Here is a 17272-nt window from a genome sequence, read left to right on the forward strand (position 1 = left end):
GTAGTTCATAATGAGTTCTAACTCCGGTGGCGAAACATTGTATGAATGGATCCACGTTTTGGTATAGCCACCATATAACGGTAACTCCGGATATTCGGTATTTTGATGATTTTTGCCACCATTTTTCGAATTTGTCTAAAAATTGGTATTTTGATAATCCTAGTCACATTTACGCACATAATTGTTTAAAATTTGGTATTTTAGAAGATTTGATAGATGACAATCACTGAAGTATAAAATTGTCCATAGAGGTTCCCGTTTTGGTATGGCCCCATATAGCGGCCTCATTTTTGAAAAGTTTAACAGCATCATCCAAACGGTCTTATGCTTGAATTCAGATGTTTTTATATAAAAATGTTTCCTATATCCTAAGGTGAAGGCTATTAAAAGTTTTGTTTAGACTTCATGGCTGCTAAAGATTTTGAACTCCCACGATATTATTTACAGGCAAATGGCCATAATTAATACTTGTATCAGCAATCTCAAAATTTATGGACTTTAGTGCCGAAACCTGTAATACCATTGCTAATATCAATAAAGAATAATCCAAGTTTGACAGTACAATTAAATAATTTTTTAATCTTGCATCAATCTCTCTCATTTTCTTCAAATCAAATCAGGATATGACGTAATCCAAATTTAAAATGGTTTAATTGTTCAAGGATTATTTCTATATATATTTTCTACAGGTGCATGCCACCAATATAACCCAACTCCAAAAATAACTCAGAATTATATTGGTAATTTCAAAATTAATGATTGGAAATAAACCCCCAATTATCATGTAGCTAAAATATTTGATCTACTTTTTTAATATTTCCGATACGACCTCCGTAATGTTAGTATTATTTCAATGAGAAAATATTTAGAAAGTACAAATATATTTATTAGATTCAAACAGAACGAAGCTTTTTTCACTTCTCAGAAAGCTCTCTACCGTTTGTTTTGCACAAATGTTGGTTGACATTATCAACATCGATGGGAAATTGTGATTATTTACTATTCGCAGCATTTTCCTTGTTGTTTTAATATAACAAAATTGTGTATTCAATCACGAGAATTTAGTTGATGCCTTCGTGTCATCTTGCATCAGAAATAGTTCATCAATAAATTTATTTCAACTCAACGAGTATTGGAGAGGTGCAAACAACTTTACATCCAAGTGTTTACTCCCCCCCATCACTTCATTGAGCGATTCGAACGTCCTCAAAACAAGAGTGAGTATCGTTCATTCAATATTCCAATATCAAAATATGTATATAAAGTTTATAATAAATATGTTTGTAATTATGAATGTCAATATGTCAATATTTGGTTGTTCTACAAATGGTGTTTTGTTTATCAACGAGAAATGAAAAACGATTTGTTGATGTTGTTCTTGATGTTGCTCTTTGTTGTAAATAAATCCTTCAAAAAATATTTGATAAAAACAAAAATATTTGTTTCCACATACATATGTGCATATATTCATAGCGTGATATAACAATGTTTATTTACATAAACAACAGCAGCCGCTAGAGACAATTATGCGAGATCACTCACTTAGGCCGTGTTATTGATGGAAAATTTCTGCACCAGCACAGCATTTGGTCATTGAATTAAAATAACATTATGTGATATTGTGGGATATATCAATGCATCTATGCAAATACCAAAATCGGTAGGAGGATGTGGGTAAGGGCTTAAAATCGCCAAATTGTTTGGAAAATGTGGTCAGGACCTACGAAATAACTAAAAACAGGGTTGTTTTTTTATAACGTTGAAATATATTGATAATTATTTGCAGGTAGAGCTTCTACATACTAAGATTTCACCAAAACATAAAAAAATACTTGGAATAGGGATTTACCCATATATGAGGGCTATACTAAAAATTGGGCTAATATAACTCCATTTTCAAACCAAGTTTCTTGAAGTTATCCAAAGCTTTCTATAAAAATTCGAAGATCTTTACTTAATGTTGCTAAATAAAGCTCATAACATTAGGGTTTCTATGTGTACTGTTAACGCTATATAAAGGACCTCCAAATATTGACCTGAGAACTCGAAATTCTTTTGGGGTTTTGTTCAAATAAAACCAAATACAGTTTAAATTTAGAAGAACCTCAATTTCGACATTTTTAAAGTGGCCGAAAAATGGCTCGTGAGCTGAACATATCGCAATATTCCATTCGGCAAATATTGGAAAATGAGCTCGGGGTAAAGCCATTGAAATCCCAAAAATTGAATGAAAGAAAATAGACCCAAAAGAGCTAAAGAGTTGCTTCGCTTGGCCGAAAGTGGTGTCGAATGAACTGCCGAATTTGGTTTTCTCCGATGAGAAAACATTCGTTGTCCAGCAAAAAACAAAATTATCGATTTTACTTGCCAGGTTGAAAATGTGCATCTTCGGTTGGCCACCAGAACTCAAGCGCCGGTCATGGTAATGGTGTGGGCCGCCATAACAGCCGATGGTCGCTCTCCGCTAGTATTAATCGATCGTGGCAACAGAATAAATGCCGACTATTTTCGAGAAATTGTTCTGGAGGGTGTATTAAAGCCTTGGGCCCGCAAACATTTTGCCCGCAGACCTTGGACATTCCAACAGGACTCTGCACCATCGCACTCAGCACGCGCCACCCAAGAATGGTTGCAAAATGAGGTTCCTCACTTCATTTCCAGCGCATAGTAGCCACCAAAATCTCCTGATACCAATCCGTTGGACTATTGTGTCTGGAGTATTTTGGAAAGCAAGGTTGGCACTAAAAAATGCCAAAGTGTCGATCTCCAAAATACCGCAGAGCAAGATTTCGTGTGACAATTTCATTGGCCGTTTGAAGGCCATAATTCGTGCCAAAGGTGACCAATTCGAACAAATCTAAACTTATTCTAAAATTTAATGCTATTTCCGGCATTTTTTGCTTTCATTCAATAAAATTTACAAAAAAATGTTAAAAAATATGGCGTTTGACTTTGTTGCATTTTTTTTTTTATCACACCCTGTATCTATAATCAAAATATCAAATTTCAGAATTTTATCTCTTTCCCTTCATTCAATACCAAATATTCAGAACTTTTCGTGCAATTATAACACACATTTCCGATACAACCTCATACACGTAAGCAGAGACCCTAATACCGGATTTCAAATACTATCTGTTCATCCAATACCAAATTATACCAAATATAGTACTATTTAGCAATTTTTGTGCACTTGTAGTACACATTTTCAAAATCACCTTTTTATCACAAATCTGTCACCAATAGCGACCCGAAAACAAAATATCAAATTTAGTACTGTTTAGTAAAGTTCGCACAATTACCCACCTTTATATATCAAACTTGCTTTCCAACCAGAATTCTCATCCAAAATTTCAAGTTTATAATAATTTTTATATCTTTTTTTGGTGATACATAAAATACAAGGATTCCACGAATATTATTCCGAATATTTTAAAAACTTTAAAGAGGAACCAAATTGTCTATAGGATTGCTGTGCTTTGTAAATTTTCAAAGCGCCAATACAGGTGTCTTCAAGGTTTAGCTCTATTTTCACTTTAATATAGGGGTTTCCTGTAATTATTGAAAAAAAAAACTCAATTTTCTCGTATAGTGCAATTATGCAGTTTTCCCATTTCTCCATCCATTGCGAAACATTGTTTTCATGGGAATGTCAATCGGTGGGAAATTGAAATGGCAAGCAAGATATTGGCTTATCTTAAATATCTTTACACGATGTTTTTACATTAAAAACATAAAATGTTTTATGGTAGCCGTAAATCAAATCTCTGCAAAATATTTTTTAAAGTCTGTAGCCAAATAGATTTAAGTGCTTGCGGTGCAGAAGATAGATCACTTGTTTTATTTTATTTAACCATACTATATTTTAAACTATACGATATTTCATATTCTTCAATTTAACACCCCATTTAATGTTTCACGTTCCGCACATAAAAAATGAATTTTCTAAAAACACATAATTTACAACAGGTCTTCCTGTTATACATCCATTTTTAAATTTTCTATCTATATGTGCACTTTTTTATTGAATAAATTATCTCCACAGATTCTCACAATTTTCGAAATTCCAAGACAACAACAAAAGAAAACAACGCGTGTGTCCAAAGTTTGTCATTCTCGATGTTCTGTCATTACCATTTGATGACATTGCGTTGACTTAAATACGACGTAGGGAGATATATTTCGGGTTGTTGCTCGACCAACTGCATGATGAAATATTTTCAATATTGTTTGTTTGTTTGTTTATTTGTATTTCTTTTTTTATAATTTTATACTTTTTTATGAATATTATTTTCACACGCGAAGATAGCTAAAGGTGCACTGATACACACATACAACCACACTAAATGAAACAATAAGTTCTTCGAGAACGGCGTGTTTCTTGGCCAATTTTAGATTTACAATTGAAGAAGTGAACTACAAATAATTCGTTTTGAATTCTTTCCATATTTAATGCGACGGTTGCGGAAAATGCAGATTTAGTATTTTTCATTTGCATTTCCGACAATTGTTTGTAGCTACATGTTTTTGTTTTTGGCATTACAAGCAAAAAAGCACTACAAATAAATCTCTATGATAACAATAGCGTAGCTAGTCGGATTTGTTAGAGTGGCGCTAATAAGGATTGGGGTCGATTCTTTAACAAAATGTTTGGTGCTTAGATAGTGAATAAATGTATATATATATATACAGTTGTTTGAAACTTCCACTAAATCGAAATTTTGCATCAATTACGTTGCCTGTACTAAAACATCCAGGACATACAGGGTTGCCCATATTCGACGGACGGACGGCCATTTCGATGACTATTTGGGCCCATTCCAATCGACGAGGCTTGTCCGCAGGCAACATTTTTTGCGTCAATTGAATTTTGTACGGGAACAAATTCAAATCAATGCGAATAATCCGTTGTAAAGTGGACCGAGCCATGCCCAACTGCTGAGAACGGCGTTTTGGGATGTTCTTGGGGACCTCTCAACACTGGCTCGTACGGCAGCGATATTCTCGGCCGATCGCCTTGGTCGACTTTTATATGGCATCGTCGGATTAGAAAGAGCCTTACCAGTCGAAAATTTTTCGTATAAACGCTTAATGGTGTTCTTAGAAGGCGCATTTCTCACATCTTTTAATGTTTTAAAAGCACGTTGAGTTTTCACAATTGTCTTCTTCTGTTGAATGTAAATTTCAACTATTTCAGAGCGCTCGCGTGGTGTGTTGTTTCATGGTAAAACTCCGCTTGGACTGACGCTTCAAACGCGGTATGTCATTAAGCGATGTGACATCTCTGTCAAAAGTTATGGCGTTGCCAGATGGGTCCGTCGAAAAACTGCAACAAAGTCAAACGCCGTCATTTAATTTTTTTTTTTAATTTTTTTGAATGAAAGTAAAAAATGTCGGAAATAGTATCAAATTTTAGAATAAGTTTAGATTTGTTCAAATTCAATTGGTCACCTTCGGCATGAATTATAGCCTTCAAACGGATAATGAAACCGTCACTCGTTGCTTTGCGGTATTTTGGCCCATTCTTGCTTGAGGTGATCGACACTTTGGTATTTTTTGGTGCCAACCTTGCATCTAAAATACACCAGACACAATAGTCCAACGGATTTTTATCCGGAGATTTTGGTGGCCATTGTGCGCTGGAAATGAAGCGAGGAACCTCATTTTGTAACCATTCTTAGGTGGTACGTGTGAGTGCGATGGTGCTGAGTCCTGTTGGAATGTCCAAGGTCTGCGGCCAAAATGTTTGCGTGCCCAAGGCTTTAATACACCCTCCAGAATATTTTCGCCATAATATTCGGCATTTATTCTGTCTGTTTTCTTTCTTTTACGGTATGAGTTCTTGCACTTTTGGAATTTCAATGGCTTTGACTCGAGCTAATTTTTCAATATTTGCCGAATGGAATATTGCGATATGTTCAGCTCACGAGCCTTTTTTCGGTCACTGCGACGCGGGTTTCGATCAAGTCACTTCTTTATTTTTCGAACCATTTTTGCTAATGTTGCTGTTCTTCCGTCCACTTCCTTGACGTCGGGCTACGATTTATTCATTTTTAAATGCTGGAGTGATCTAACGATAGTCACTTGTGGTTTTCCAGACAAATATAAAGAAATCATACTATTCAATTCCATCACGAATACCTTTTTTCTGGAAAATTCCCCTCCAAATGCCTTTGTATGCTTGTACGCAATATAATGAGCTGTCACTAGAATAATTTTAACAGCTGTCGGACGGGTGGCTTAGAAATGACAGCAGTCTGAAGTTGGTTGTAGTTATTTCATCTCACCCTGTATAGACCTAATGGCAAGTATCCACTACTTCGACAGCGAGAAGTCCGCATTAAAATTTTAGATTCGTTCCAATATTTTGTTTTGGCAATATTTTATAATCGTACAAAATTTTCAGAACTTTTTGGTTTTGTATATTATTCAAGTTTTTTGTTCCTTTTTTTGGAAAGAATAATAGGTAAATGTATATTTTTACATCAAGAATACCTCAACATCTTTTATTTTAAAGTTTACCAAGAAGGATATTAGGAAAATATTACATAGTGCTTTTACTTCTACCTTTTCTGTCCAAAACTATTTCAACGTCTCCATATGTAAACCCTAGAGACCAGCAGTGACCTTAATATCAAGTTCAAGATTTTCAGCTCTATCCCTTCACCAAAAACCGAATGTAGTACTATTTAGCACGCATATGCAAAACAATCTATAAATCTCCATCCTAGACACGAACATTAGTATCATTTAGTAATTTTCGAACAATTGTAGTTCACATTTCCAAAACCATCTCTATATCTTAATCCCACATATATATATACTCTCAATCAATAAGCTATTTACTACCATTCAGTATATTTCGAACAATTAGATAGCTCATATCCAAAGCACCTCCAAATCTCAAGCACAAATACCATCAGTAATCTAAATATCAAATTTCACTTCTTCCAATACCAAACATTGCAATATAGTACCAATCAGTACTTTTAGTACAATAATAGTACACATTTCCGAAACCACCTCCATATGTCCAGGCTACACATGAACAGCGACCCAAACACCAAATTTCCAATTTCAAACACTATATGTTTACCCAATACCAAATTGTACAAAATATGGTACTATTTAGTAGTTTTGGAGCACTTGTAGATCAATTTAGTACAGTTTACACACTTAGTATACATTTGCAATACCACCTTGATATATTACTTTCCACCAGGGATTCTCATACCAAATTGTAAGCTCTATCCGTTCTAAAAATTGCAAATGGTACCATTTTAGAAGTTTAGTTCTATTTCAGAATTCATGCCCAGCCTACATGTGAGCATCGACCCAAATACCGAATTTCCGATTTCAAACATTTTAAGTTCACCCAATAACAAATTGTATCAAATATGACACTATTTAGTACTTATCGTGCACTTGTAGATCAATTTAGTACCATTTAGTACAGTTCACACACTTAGTACACATTTTCAAAAGCACCTTTATGTATAAAACCTAATTTCCAACTTCGATTCTCATACCAAATTTTAAATGTTATGCTCTATCCGTTCACCAAATGGTACCAATTTAGAATTTTAGTACCACTTCAGAACTTTTCGTAACATAAAGTTAGATTTCCAAAGTCGTTAAAATCGAATTTCCAAAAATCGGTTGTTACATCTATCGTGCGTTCCATATTTCAGAATACACCAAGATACATGTATTTGTAAAATCCTTTATTCCTTTCAAACTAACAGCAAACCAGGGTGAAGAGAGCAATTTAGATAATTGACTTAATGAGAGTTTGATGGTACCATTTCTCAATAAAATCCCATTAACCCTTTTATTTTTATAATATCTTATTATAACATTTAATAACTTATTTTTTAGTAGAAAAAAAATTAATTTTATTCGAAATTTAATTTTATTCGGAAATTTATCGAACACACCTAATTACGTTATCCCAAAAAAAAAAAAAAAACACCAACACTGTTCAATTTAGAATTATCTTCAGGACAAAGGAAGTTATAATCACTACGCAATGAATGAAATGACAGTGCGGATCTGTCTCAAATTCGCATTAGCATACGAACAGAACCGGTTGTCGATTGCATCACACAAAATAAGCAATAAAAACCAAAACAAAACAAAACAAATGGAATGAACCATATACGAATATGGGTCAACATGTGCCAAAGATATTTTTTCTTGCATCCCAATGATCGCTGTGTGATAACAAAGAAAACGAAAATCGTAATAAAAAAATATCTCAATATTTTTATTAAATCCTGTTCCAGATGTGTACCGGTTATGATACACATTCTTAAAAATCCGAGCTGTAAGGAAGAACATATTGTTCTTCAGAGCGGGAATAATTACAACACCCCTAATTATTTTTTTTAATTCGACTCTGGAATAATCTATAAATCATTGCTCTTCATTTGTCCGTTTAATGCTGAGGGGGAGATGACATGTCAACAGCTGCATTCTCCTCAAATTATCAAAATGCCAATTGCGTCATTTTTTTAATGTCAGCAAAGGTTGAGTCTAAAATTGAAATTATCAACATGCATAATGTCTACATATGTTACTGCTACTGCTGTTGTTGTGTTTTTATTTGCAATTACGCACCAATATAAACAGGATTATAACCCCCACGATTGCCGGTGTTTGCAATCGAATAAGAAAAAAGGTTTACACGACTCATTATACGCCTAACAACGCTACAAATAAATGTAAAGCGAAATAAAAATGTCAAGTTAACAGAAATCGGTGTGAAAATGTTCACTGTAACCCTTAGCTCCCCTGAAGGTTCAATTAGACATGGCACAATCATAACCAATCTTATGGAGAATAATGTAATTGATTAGTTGTGGCATTCCATAACACCATAGCCATAACCCTTAACGAGGTTACTCAAAATTGTTTATTTGTCATTTTTATATCCTCTCACCACACTATAGGGGGTATATAAAGTTTGTCAGACCCAACAAAGTATACATATTCTTGATCAGCGTAAAAATCTATTTGGCGATGCCCGTCTATCTGTCTGTCCGTCTGTTGTAATCACGCTATCTTTCGAACAAATGGAAATAGAAAGCTAAAATGTTGCACACAGGAGTGTTTTGTCAGTAGGCAGGTTAAGTTCCACGTTTTAATAGCCCCCATAGGGGGTACCTCCCAAATTTCGGTATTTTAATGATTTTAGCGATATTTTTACGGGAATTATTTCAAATTTCGTATTTAAAGTTCGTAATAGGTACTACAATCACTGACAAAAAATCGCGTATGCAAGTCCACGTCTTCGTATAGCCCCCGATATTCGGTAATTTGGTTATTTTAGCAACGTTATTAACTGGAATTGTTTCAAATTTCGTAGTAGAATTTCGTAATGGGTATGAAAAATTTCTTTATGCAAGTCCACGCCTTTGGATAGCCACCATATAATTTTGATAATTTTAGGGAAATTTTAAACCGTAATTTTTTTTAAATTTTGTATTTTGAAAGTATTAGGAAATTTTCAAAAAAAAAAAATATATATATTAAAAATTCTGTTAAAATCTTAAAAATACCGAATATCGAAAAGTGCCAATACATATTTGGGGGATATACGATATAGGTGACCTATACATATAATTATCTTCCAGGGAATAAAGTACCCACAAGGAACTCCTTGTGCCGATTTTCAGACAATTCCATTGGAAAATGTGGTTAAAACCATCAAATACAGAATATCGGGGGGTACTGTTATATGGGGCCTATACGATATCGTGGACCTATTTAGACAATTCTCTTTCAGGGGGTAAAGAGCTCACAAAGAACTCCTTGTGCAGAATTTCAGACAATTCTGTTGAAAAATGTGGCTTAAATCATCAAATACAGAATATCGGGGGGTACCTCCACGATATCGTGGACCGATATAGCCTATCTTCGAACTTGACCTGCCTGCAGACAAAAGACAGATCTGTGCAAAATTTTAGCATCCTATCTTAATTCATTTTAACTGTAGCGTGATTACAACAGACTGACAGACGGACGTCGTCTTAGAATTTTACGCTGATCAAGAATATATATTCTTTGTTGGGTCTAAAATTATTATTTCGATGAGTTACAAACGGAATGACGAACTTAATATACCCTCCATACTATATATGGTGGAGGGAATAAAAATCGCGTATGAAGGTTTACGTTTTCGACACCCCTTGATATTCAGCATTTTGGTGATATTAGCGGGATTACTTCAAATTTCGTATTTGAAGTTCGGAATCGGTACTACAGCCTATGAAGGAGGGTATTAAAAGTTCGGCCAGACCGAACTCAACTGCTTTTTTACTTGTTCTATTGTGTAAAGCCTGCTAAAGTAATAAAAATCAAGCATTTTTGAATATTAAGCATCCATGAAGATAAAATTAAATAAAATAAAATTTCCCAAGAAAAACTTTACCCAACAACTCAAAAATGTTATAAAAAATGTTATAGCCAAAAACTCAAAAATGTTAGGGTCGTATGGTCTAATCGAAATATTATTGTCAGTTGTAAACAAGGTAGAATGATAACTTTTTGAGGCGGCGGGTTCTTTTCTCGGCGCAATGCAGACCAACTAGTTTAACATTTTCAAACATATGGGGCTATACTATATTGAATATTTTTTGCGGGAAGAGATGAACTAACCTCTGAGAACCCTTAATGCAAATTACAGCAGATTTAATTGAATATTAAGGCAAAAAAACTGGGTGTCATACCTCAATAGCCATATATTTCATTTTCAATATCCTAGGAACAGCTATGCCTGTTCAAAATGTTAAAGCTATCCTGGGATCTCTATTACAATTTACAATAGAATTTTGTTGGTTTTGCAAATGGAGTGACAAATTTAATATACTCTCAATTTTATATTGGAGTTTAATACCCTCCAAATTCGCTTTACAAATCAACAAACACGTCAAACGACGTCTTCGACCTTCAAGTGCTAAATACTCCGTTAAAATCGAACTGATGAGATCTCGATGTGATACTCCTAAGTTTTCCAACACTTTTCAATTACTGGAAGAATTTATATATCCCGACAGTGGATTACTCCCATGCAGATCAGACGATTTAAAGTTCACTTCAATTCGAGCACATTCTCATGCACCTGACAAGTATTACAGGCTAATACCGAATCATGACCTAGCTATAAATAAAGGACAAATATCGTTCCAGTCGTGTCATCTATTTTCGGTGATTTTTTTGTACTTCTAATGTGACAGATTTAAATACGAACTTCTGATCGATTCATGCACAAGGACCCAACTATACCTGAGTCTCCAAATCCGAAAATACAGAGATAAATGTAAAATTCGCCCTGAGAGAACTAAGTTTTATTACTTAATGAACCCCTTGTTTGGAAATGAGATTTTTTGCTGGATTGGAATAATGTATATATAATACTATATCCAAATCACATTATTAACACTCACTTTTTTGATATTGAAAACAATCTAATTATCAAATCGTGAGTGTATTACGTGAATTTTGGCACCGGTAACTACTGACAGAAGTAGAAGTACTACTCAACACATTGGAAAAACATCTTTCTTTTAAAACTTATCTCATAAAAATCCATGGACACATTTCATAAAATATCTAAATCTAGCAGTATCATAAAAATTGAACGGCTTTTAAAACCTCAATTTCTAATCCGATTCTAAGTAGCACAGGAATTATGCCAAAGCAAAAATGTAGCATGTGTTGACTGCATGATGGGCAATTTTTATATTCCAAAATTATTGTTTTTGTAGATTGTGATTGTGGTGTTGATGGCTATGACGATGACGTCTTCGCCCGTTTGATTTTTGATTATTCTCAAAAAGTAAGAAAAAAATAAATATTTTTGTTGTCGTTGTCAATAAATGAATTGTTGTCTAGCTAGAGCATCCCCTCTGTCAACAAATCCATATTTTTGTATTTACGTTTGTCTTATCACTAAAAATAAACTAAATAAAGTGAAAACTAGTTTTAAGAAAGTATGTCGTACGCTGCTAATCTGCCATGCATTTGACTTTTTGGGGTATTGTGCAAATATATTAACAATTATTCATAAAATATTTGAAATTTATTTATAATATAAAGAATTATGGAAACTGCAGGATATAGGCTTTTTTCAAAAATGAAGTCGATTCCAAAATTTCTTGTTTTAACAAAGAAAAACTTAGGGAACCGATTAGAATTGGCGCTCAATTATACCATGGTAAACAATACAATTTTTTCTATTAATAAATGAATATTGTTTTTATGGGATTAAACTTCACAATCTTAAATAACAAAGCACAGCCTAAAATAGTTTCTAACAACACAAACACGAAATCATAAAGGGTGAGGTTTAAAAATAATATCCCACGAGGGATTATAAATCGTTTATGACCACCTGGTATTTTGATACCTATATTCACAGGGTATTTTAAAACGCAACGCTCTTATCAAGATCAAGCGGCAACTCTTTTAATCAATCGGATTATATTTTTAGCGTATTACGAGAATATTGGATAAATACCTCCATCTCTTGAACAGTGGCATTAATCTCGCCAAGACGCAAAAACCACCGCATCCGTCGCCGTGCCATCCGAAATCCATCATTTTTCGCTTTAAACGGTGGACATGCCATGGATGCGTGAAAGAAAATCCATTCACGTTCTCTCTAAAATACATATATTTCCTACTTCCACTTTTTTCTGTTTACCTCCTCCCAATGCCACCCCCTACATCTGGATGGAGGAAAAAAGTGTTCTTTGTTCCGGATAACAATGATTTGTGCGTACATTGGCAAATAAAACAGAGACGCCAAATCAATGGATTGGATGCATAATCATAAATGTGGACAAAAAGATGGCCTGATTCCCCCTCCCAACGCATTGTTGTATCGTAATGAGACGACGCTGCCTCTTCGAGGTTGCTGATCAGGAACAACAATAACAATAAACATAATAATGAAAACGTTTTTAATATAAAAGATCAATTCAATTTACAGCTGATCACCATAAACGCTGGAGATTGTCTAGAACAAAGTCGTCGGTTATTTTGTGTTGAGTAGAACAGCTCCGCGCTTGTTTAATTCGTAATTAGAATTTCAAATTGAAATTGAATCAATACAAACCACATCAACAACAACAGCAGCAGCTACCATTTTTTAAACAACACAACATAGTTTTGTGCAAAACAACTAGATTTGGTATTCCGGGCGTTATTCCTAATAAGTGGGGGTATGTACAACTGTGTCCAGATTATAATAACAACAACAATTAAATATTCCATTGTGACGTTTTGTGTTTGTGTTTTTTTCGCGTGTGATTTCTTTACAATATTTTAAATGAACAAGAAAAAAATAAGAACTTTTTACTGCCATCAAGCAAAAGTGTTATGATTTCGTTGGGGGGTCTTCTTTGAAAAAAACACATTTGGGAACACACAAGAAACCCAAAATACGACAAATATAACAAAGAAAAAAGTGATGGACCAAAAAAAAAAAAACAAAAACTACAATAATTAGTTGTTGATTAGAAAAATATTGGCAAGAAGACGTAAACATCTTTGCGGGCAGGGTTTGGAAATATACAACTAAATTTTACAGTTTCGCATCAGACAAATGCTAACCTGAAAATGTGTCGAAAATAACAATTCGGAACCATATTCAGTAGTGAAACAGCCAAATTATACAGTGTTGCGGGTAAAAAGGTTTTCTGAGAGCCCAAAAAAAAGATTTCGCGTTATATGGCAACCGTATCAAAACGTAATCATTTGCATGACAAAATTTTCCGAAAAGCAAATAAGATTAGTATATAATGATAAAAATTATGAGGAGTTTCGGGTTTTCATTTTTTTTAAATATCATTTGCGCCTTAATTAAAGAAAAAACTGAAAAAGTTCGAACTCTTGAATTTATTTAAAATGGAAATGGAATAAAAGCCTATCCCGCAAAAATAAATAAAAATATAGCATTTTATGTATATGAAACAGGACGAAAAAAAGTAATTCCATTGAATATATGGAATTCATTCAAACATCCAATTTCTAGTTTCATTTCGAAATTAACATGTTGCTGACTTTTTGCAAACATCTTAAAATGTGTTCAGAAATTCTGTCTTTAGTAAAGTTTTTGGTACCAAATTATCAGTTTTGATCTTTTGGATCACATTTGGACATTTTTGGCATTAATTTGTTCTCCAAGAAACAGCCACAATCTGTACACCCTACGCCACACTATCATTCAGCGTGTTATGTCTTTGAGTATTTGTTTGTAACCTGCAGAAGGAAATGAAATAGACTCATATACAGGGCGAGACAATGAACAGCAACAAAGTCAAACGCCATAATTTTTAATTTTTTTTTAAATTTTATTAAATGAAAGCAAAAAATCTCGGAAATAGCATCAAATTTTAGAATAAGTTTAGTTTTGTTCGAATTGGTTACCTTTGGCACGAATTATGGCCTTCAAACGGCCAATGAAACCATCTCACGCTGTCGGAATGTTGCTCTGTGATATTTTGGTCCATTCCCTGCAAAGCGCTTGTTTGAGGTGATCGGCATTTTTCTGATGCTACGTTCGATTAGTATGAGCACACCATCAACATGGTCGGCGCTTGAGTTTTGGTGGCCAACCGAAGGTCCACATTTTCAGCTGACCTCTTTGGCAAGTAAATACAATCATTTTGTTCGTTTAGAAACTCTTGCGGCGTAAGTTCTTGCACATTTTGGAATTTCAATGGCTTTACCCTGAGCTCATTTTTCAATATTTGCCGAATGGAATATTGCAATATGTTTAGCTCACGAGCCATTTTTCGGCCACTGTGACGCGGGTTTCGATGAAGTCGCTTCTTTACTTTTCGAACCATTTCTGCTGATGTTGCTGTTTTCTTCCGTCCACCTCCTTGACGTCGGGCTACGCTACCAGTATCACGCTAACCAGCGATGGTACGAGACACAAAAGATTTATTCACATTTAAATGCTGGAGTGCTGTAACGATGGCCACTTGTGATTTTCCAGCCAAATATAAAGAAATCACACTATCACGCTTGACTTCCATCACGAATAACTTTTTTTTTCTCACCAAAATGCTTTTGTATGCTTGTAAACAATATAATGATGTGTCACTGGAATAATTTTAACAGCTGTCGGACGAGTGGCTTAGAAATGATCCGAATAGAGTTTAACCTTTTTCTTATTTCTAATTTTTATTTTTGTTTTTGAAAAAAAATTGTGTAATTTGGACACACTGATGTCAAAAATTTACTCTGAAAAAATTTTCCGATTTTTCGTTTTTACAGAAACCATTGTTTGAAATTTCGATCAGTCAAGTTTATACATATATTTAGTATAACGGTGACATATATTTGGCAATATATCCTCATCATTATTTTTCCATTTATTTTTTTGTTATTTTTTAAAATTAATTTAAAAAAAAGTATCTAAAAATATAGGTTTCCCTCAGTGGAAGGGAGAATTTATTTATTTACTTATTTTTTTTTATTACTGACATATCACTCTTACTACATACACAAACATTTTTTTTAATTTAACCCTTTCCATAAATAATAAGGGTATTTTTATAAAATTAAGTAGGTTGATAAAATTTTACTAAAATGTATATTATGTTTGCAGGATTTTTGGTATTGAAAATGGACCATGTAGGTCCACGATTTGGTGTAGCCCCTATATAATGGCGCCTCTGTATTTTTGGTTTTTTTTTTGTGTTTTCCAAACGGTTTTAATTTATCTTTGTCTATTAGTACCGCGGGAGTACGTTTTTATAAATTTTTTGCCACAAAGTTTTTTGGCAAAGCCCCTAAATCAAATGAAGAACTTCCGATTTTTTCGATAGATAATACTAATGGTTCATTTTTCGTACCATTTACCACTTTCCTTTGTTATTAGGAGGTCCCTTTCGGTCCTCCCTTCTCTTTATCATAGTCTCAAAATATAAGAATATTTGAACCTCCAGCTTTGTACGGTATTTCAAGGGAACAACTGACATTTTCTGTTAGGGATTCGTGTACGCTTTTTATACAAAATGTGAAAGGTTTTTTTATTTTTTGCACTTTTATACTCTAACCCCTGTTCACTCTGGTACCATATTTAATACTAAAAGAATATAGATTAAACCGCTTCATCTTTCTTCGCATAAGGATGTTAATAAATTATTTGACGTCCGAGTTGCCTGAAACACACACAACAATATTGCACTAAATAAACCAAGAGTAAAATATTTGATACAATTTCCGAACATTTCTCATATCCCAATGACGAATAATATTAACAAGGAAACGACAATTTTAAATTGCGGTGTAAAAAAATTCACAAAATTATTATTTCCTAACACTGGCCAGCTTTGTTGTGTCGCCGGCGACACATATTTACTTATTTCGTTTTTTTTTTTTATTTATGTTTTTGTTTAGCAGCGGGAACTGGGGGCCAGCTGAAATAGCTGTTTACGTTCGAATTAGTTTATGGCTTTATTAAATTAATAAAAATCAACGTGTTGCGAATGATGATTAAGCGAATTGTTTAAAACGAAAACAAAAACGACAAAATGTTGTTGTGAGAATCTTTAAAACGATTTACATATCAATTGGCTTGGGGAATAAAGCATAAATTCTAATTCCAAATTCAAACCAATTTACACAGTCAAAACATTTACGAAAGTGACACACGACTCACGCACACCGGCCGCCCCTTTTGTGGTTGTTAAGTGTTTCCCTTTTCAATAACCTTGACAGTGTGAAAATATACAAAATACTTGACAAAAAAAAAAAAAATAATTATAACAACAAATAGATACTAGCGTACTTATTCCGAAATAAAAATTTATTCTAGTCCATTACATGGTTCCCCTACTCAACTTGGCTACTTGAATGCCTACTCATCACTCACTCGTACCGCTCGTACATGTTGTTCACGACCATCTTCCTGAACATTCATTATTGCCTATAAGTTGTGGCCATCTAGACATCACTTGTTAGACAGCAGGTCTCAACATGTTTTTTATTGCTGTTGAAAATATTTTTGTTTAAAAACAAAAAACATTTAAATGTAAATATTGCTTACAACAAATATCGAAGATGATTATTTTTATACGACTTGAGTTTGTTTCCTATTGAAGTCAATATCAGTAAATATGTCATCTTTTAAAATCAAAAAAAAAAAAAAAAACATTTGAAGACTGAAAAGGTACTCTGTGCCCTCCCAAATATAAATGTAGTCTGTCGATCAGGTATTACGTGATTGGCACGACAGTTTTCGTCTTCTTTTCGT

The 17272-nt window shown here is 33.8% G+C and overlaps 2 protein-coding genes across 4 annotated transcripts in view; one reads left to right on the forward strand and one right to left on the reverse strand.

The window, feature by feature from the left end:
- The window catches only part of LOC131805522 (ras-related and estrogen-regulated growth inhibitor-like), a 29622-nt gene extending 25307 nt beyond the window's left edge, over positions 1-4315 (reverse strand). Inside the window, exon 1 of the mRNA XM_059128746.1 lies at positions 4135-4315. Coding sequence (XP_058984729.1) covers positions 4135-4208 — 74 coding nt within the window. The 5' untranslated portion in view covers positions 4209-4315. The remainder of the gene's footprint in view (positions 1-4134) is intronic.
- Positions 1-17272, forward strand: part of LOC131805524 (uncharacterized) — a 29146-nt gene that overhangs the window by 1683 nt on the left and 10191 nt on the right. Inside the window, exon 1 of one of the 3 annotated variants that reach the window (XM_059128753.1) lies at positions 1060-1217. The exons of 1 other annotated variant lie outside the window; for it this stretch is intronic. In XM_059128753.1, coding sequence (XP_058984736.1) covers position 1217 — 1 coding nt within the window. In that variant the 5' untranslated portion in view covers positions 1060-1216. Of the gene's footprint in view, positions 1-1059; positions 1218-13003; positions 13227-17272 lie in introns of those variants that run through there. One more of the 3 variants, XM_059128755.1, reaches the window with a different exon arrangement.

This window comes from Musca domestica, unplaced genomic scaffold, assembly GCF_030504385.1.
Source record: "Musca domestica strain aabys unplaced genomic scaffold, Musca_domestica.polishedcontigs.V.1.1 57, whole genome shotgun sequence".
Lineage (NCBI taxonomy): Eukaryota > Metazoa > Arthropoda > Insecta > Diptera > Muscidae > Musca > Musca domestica.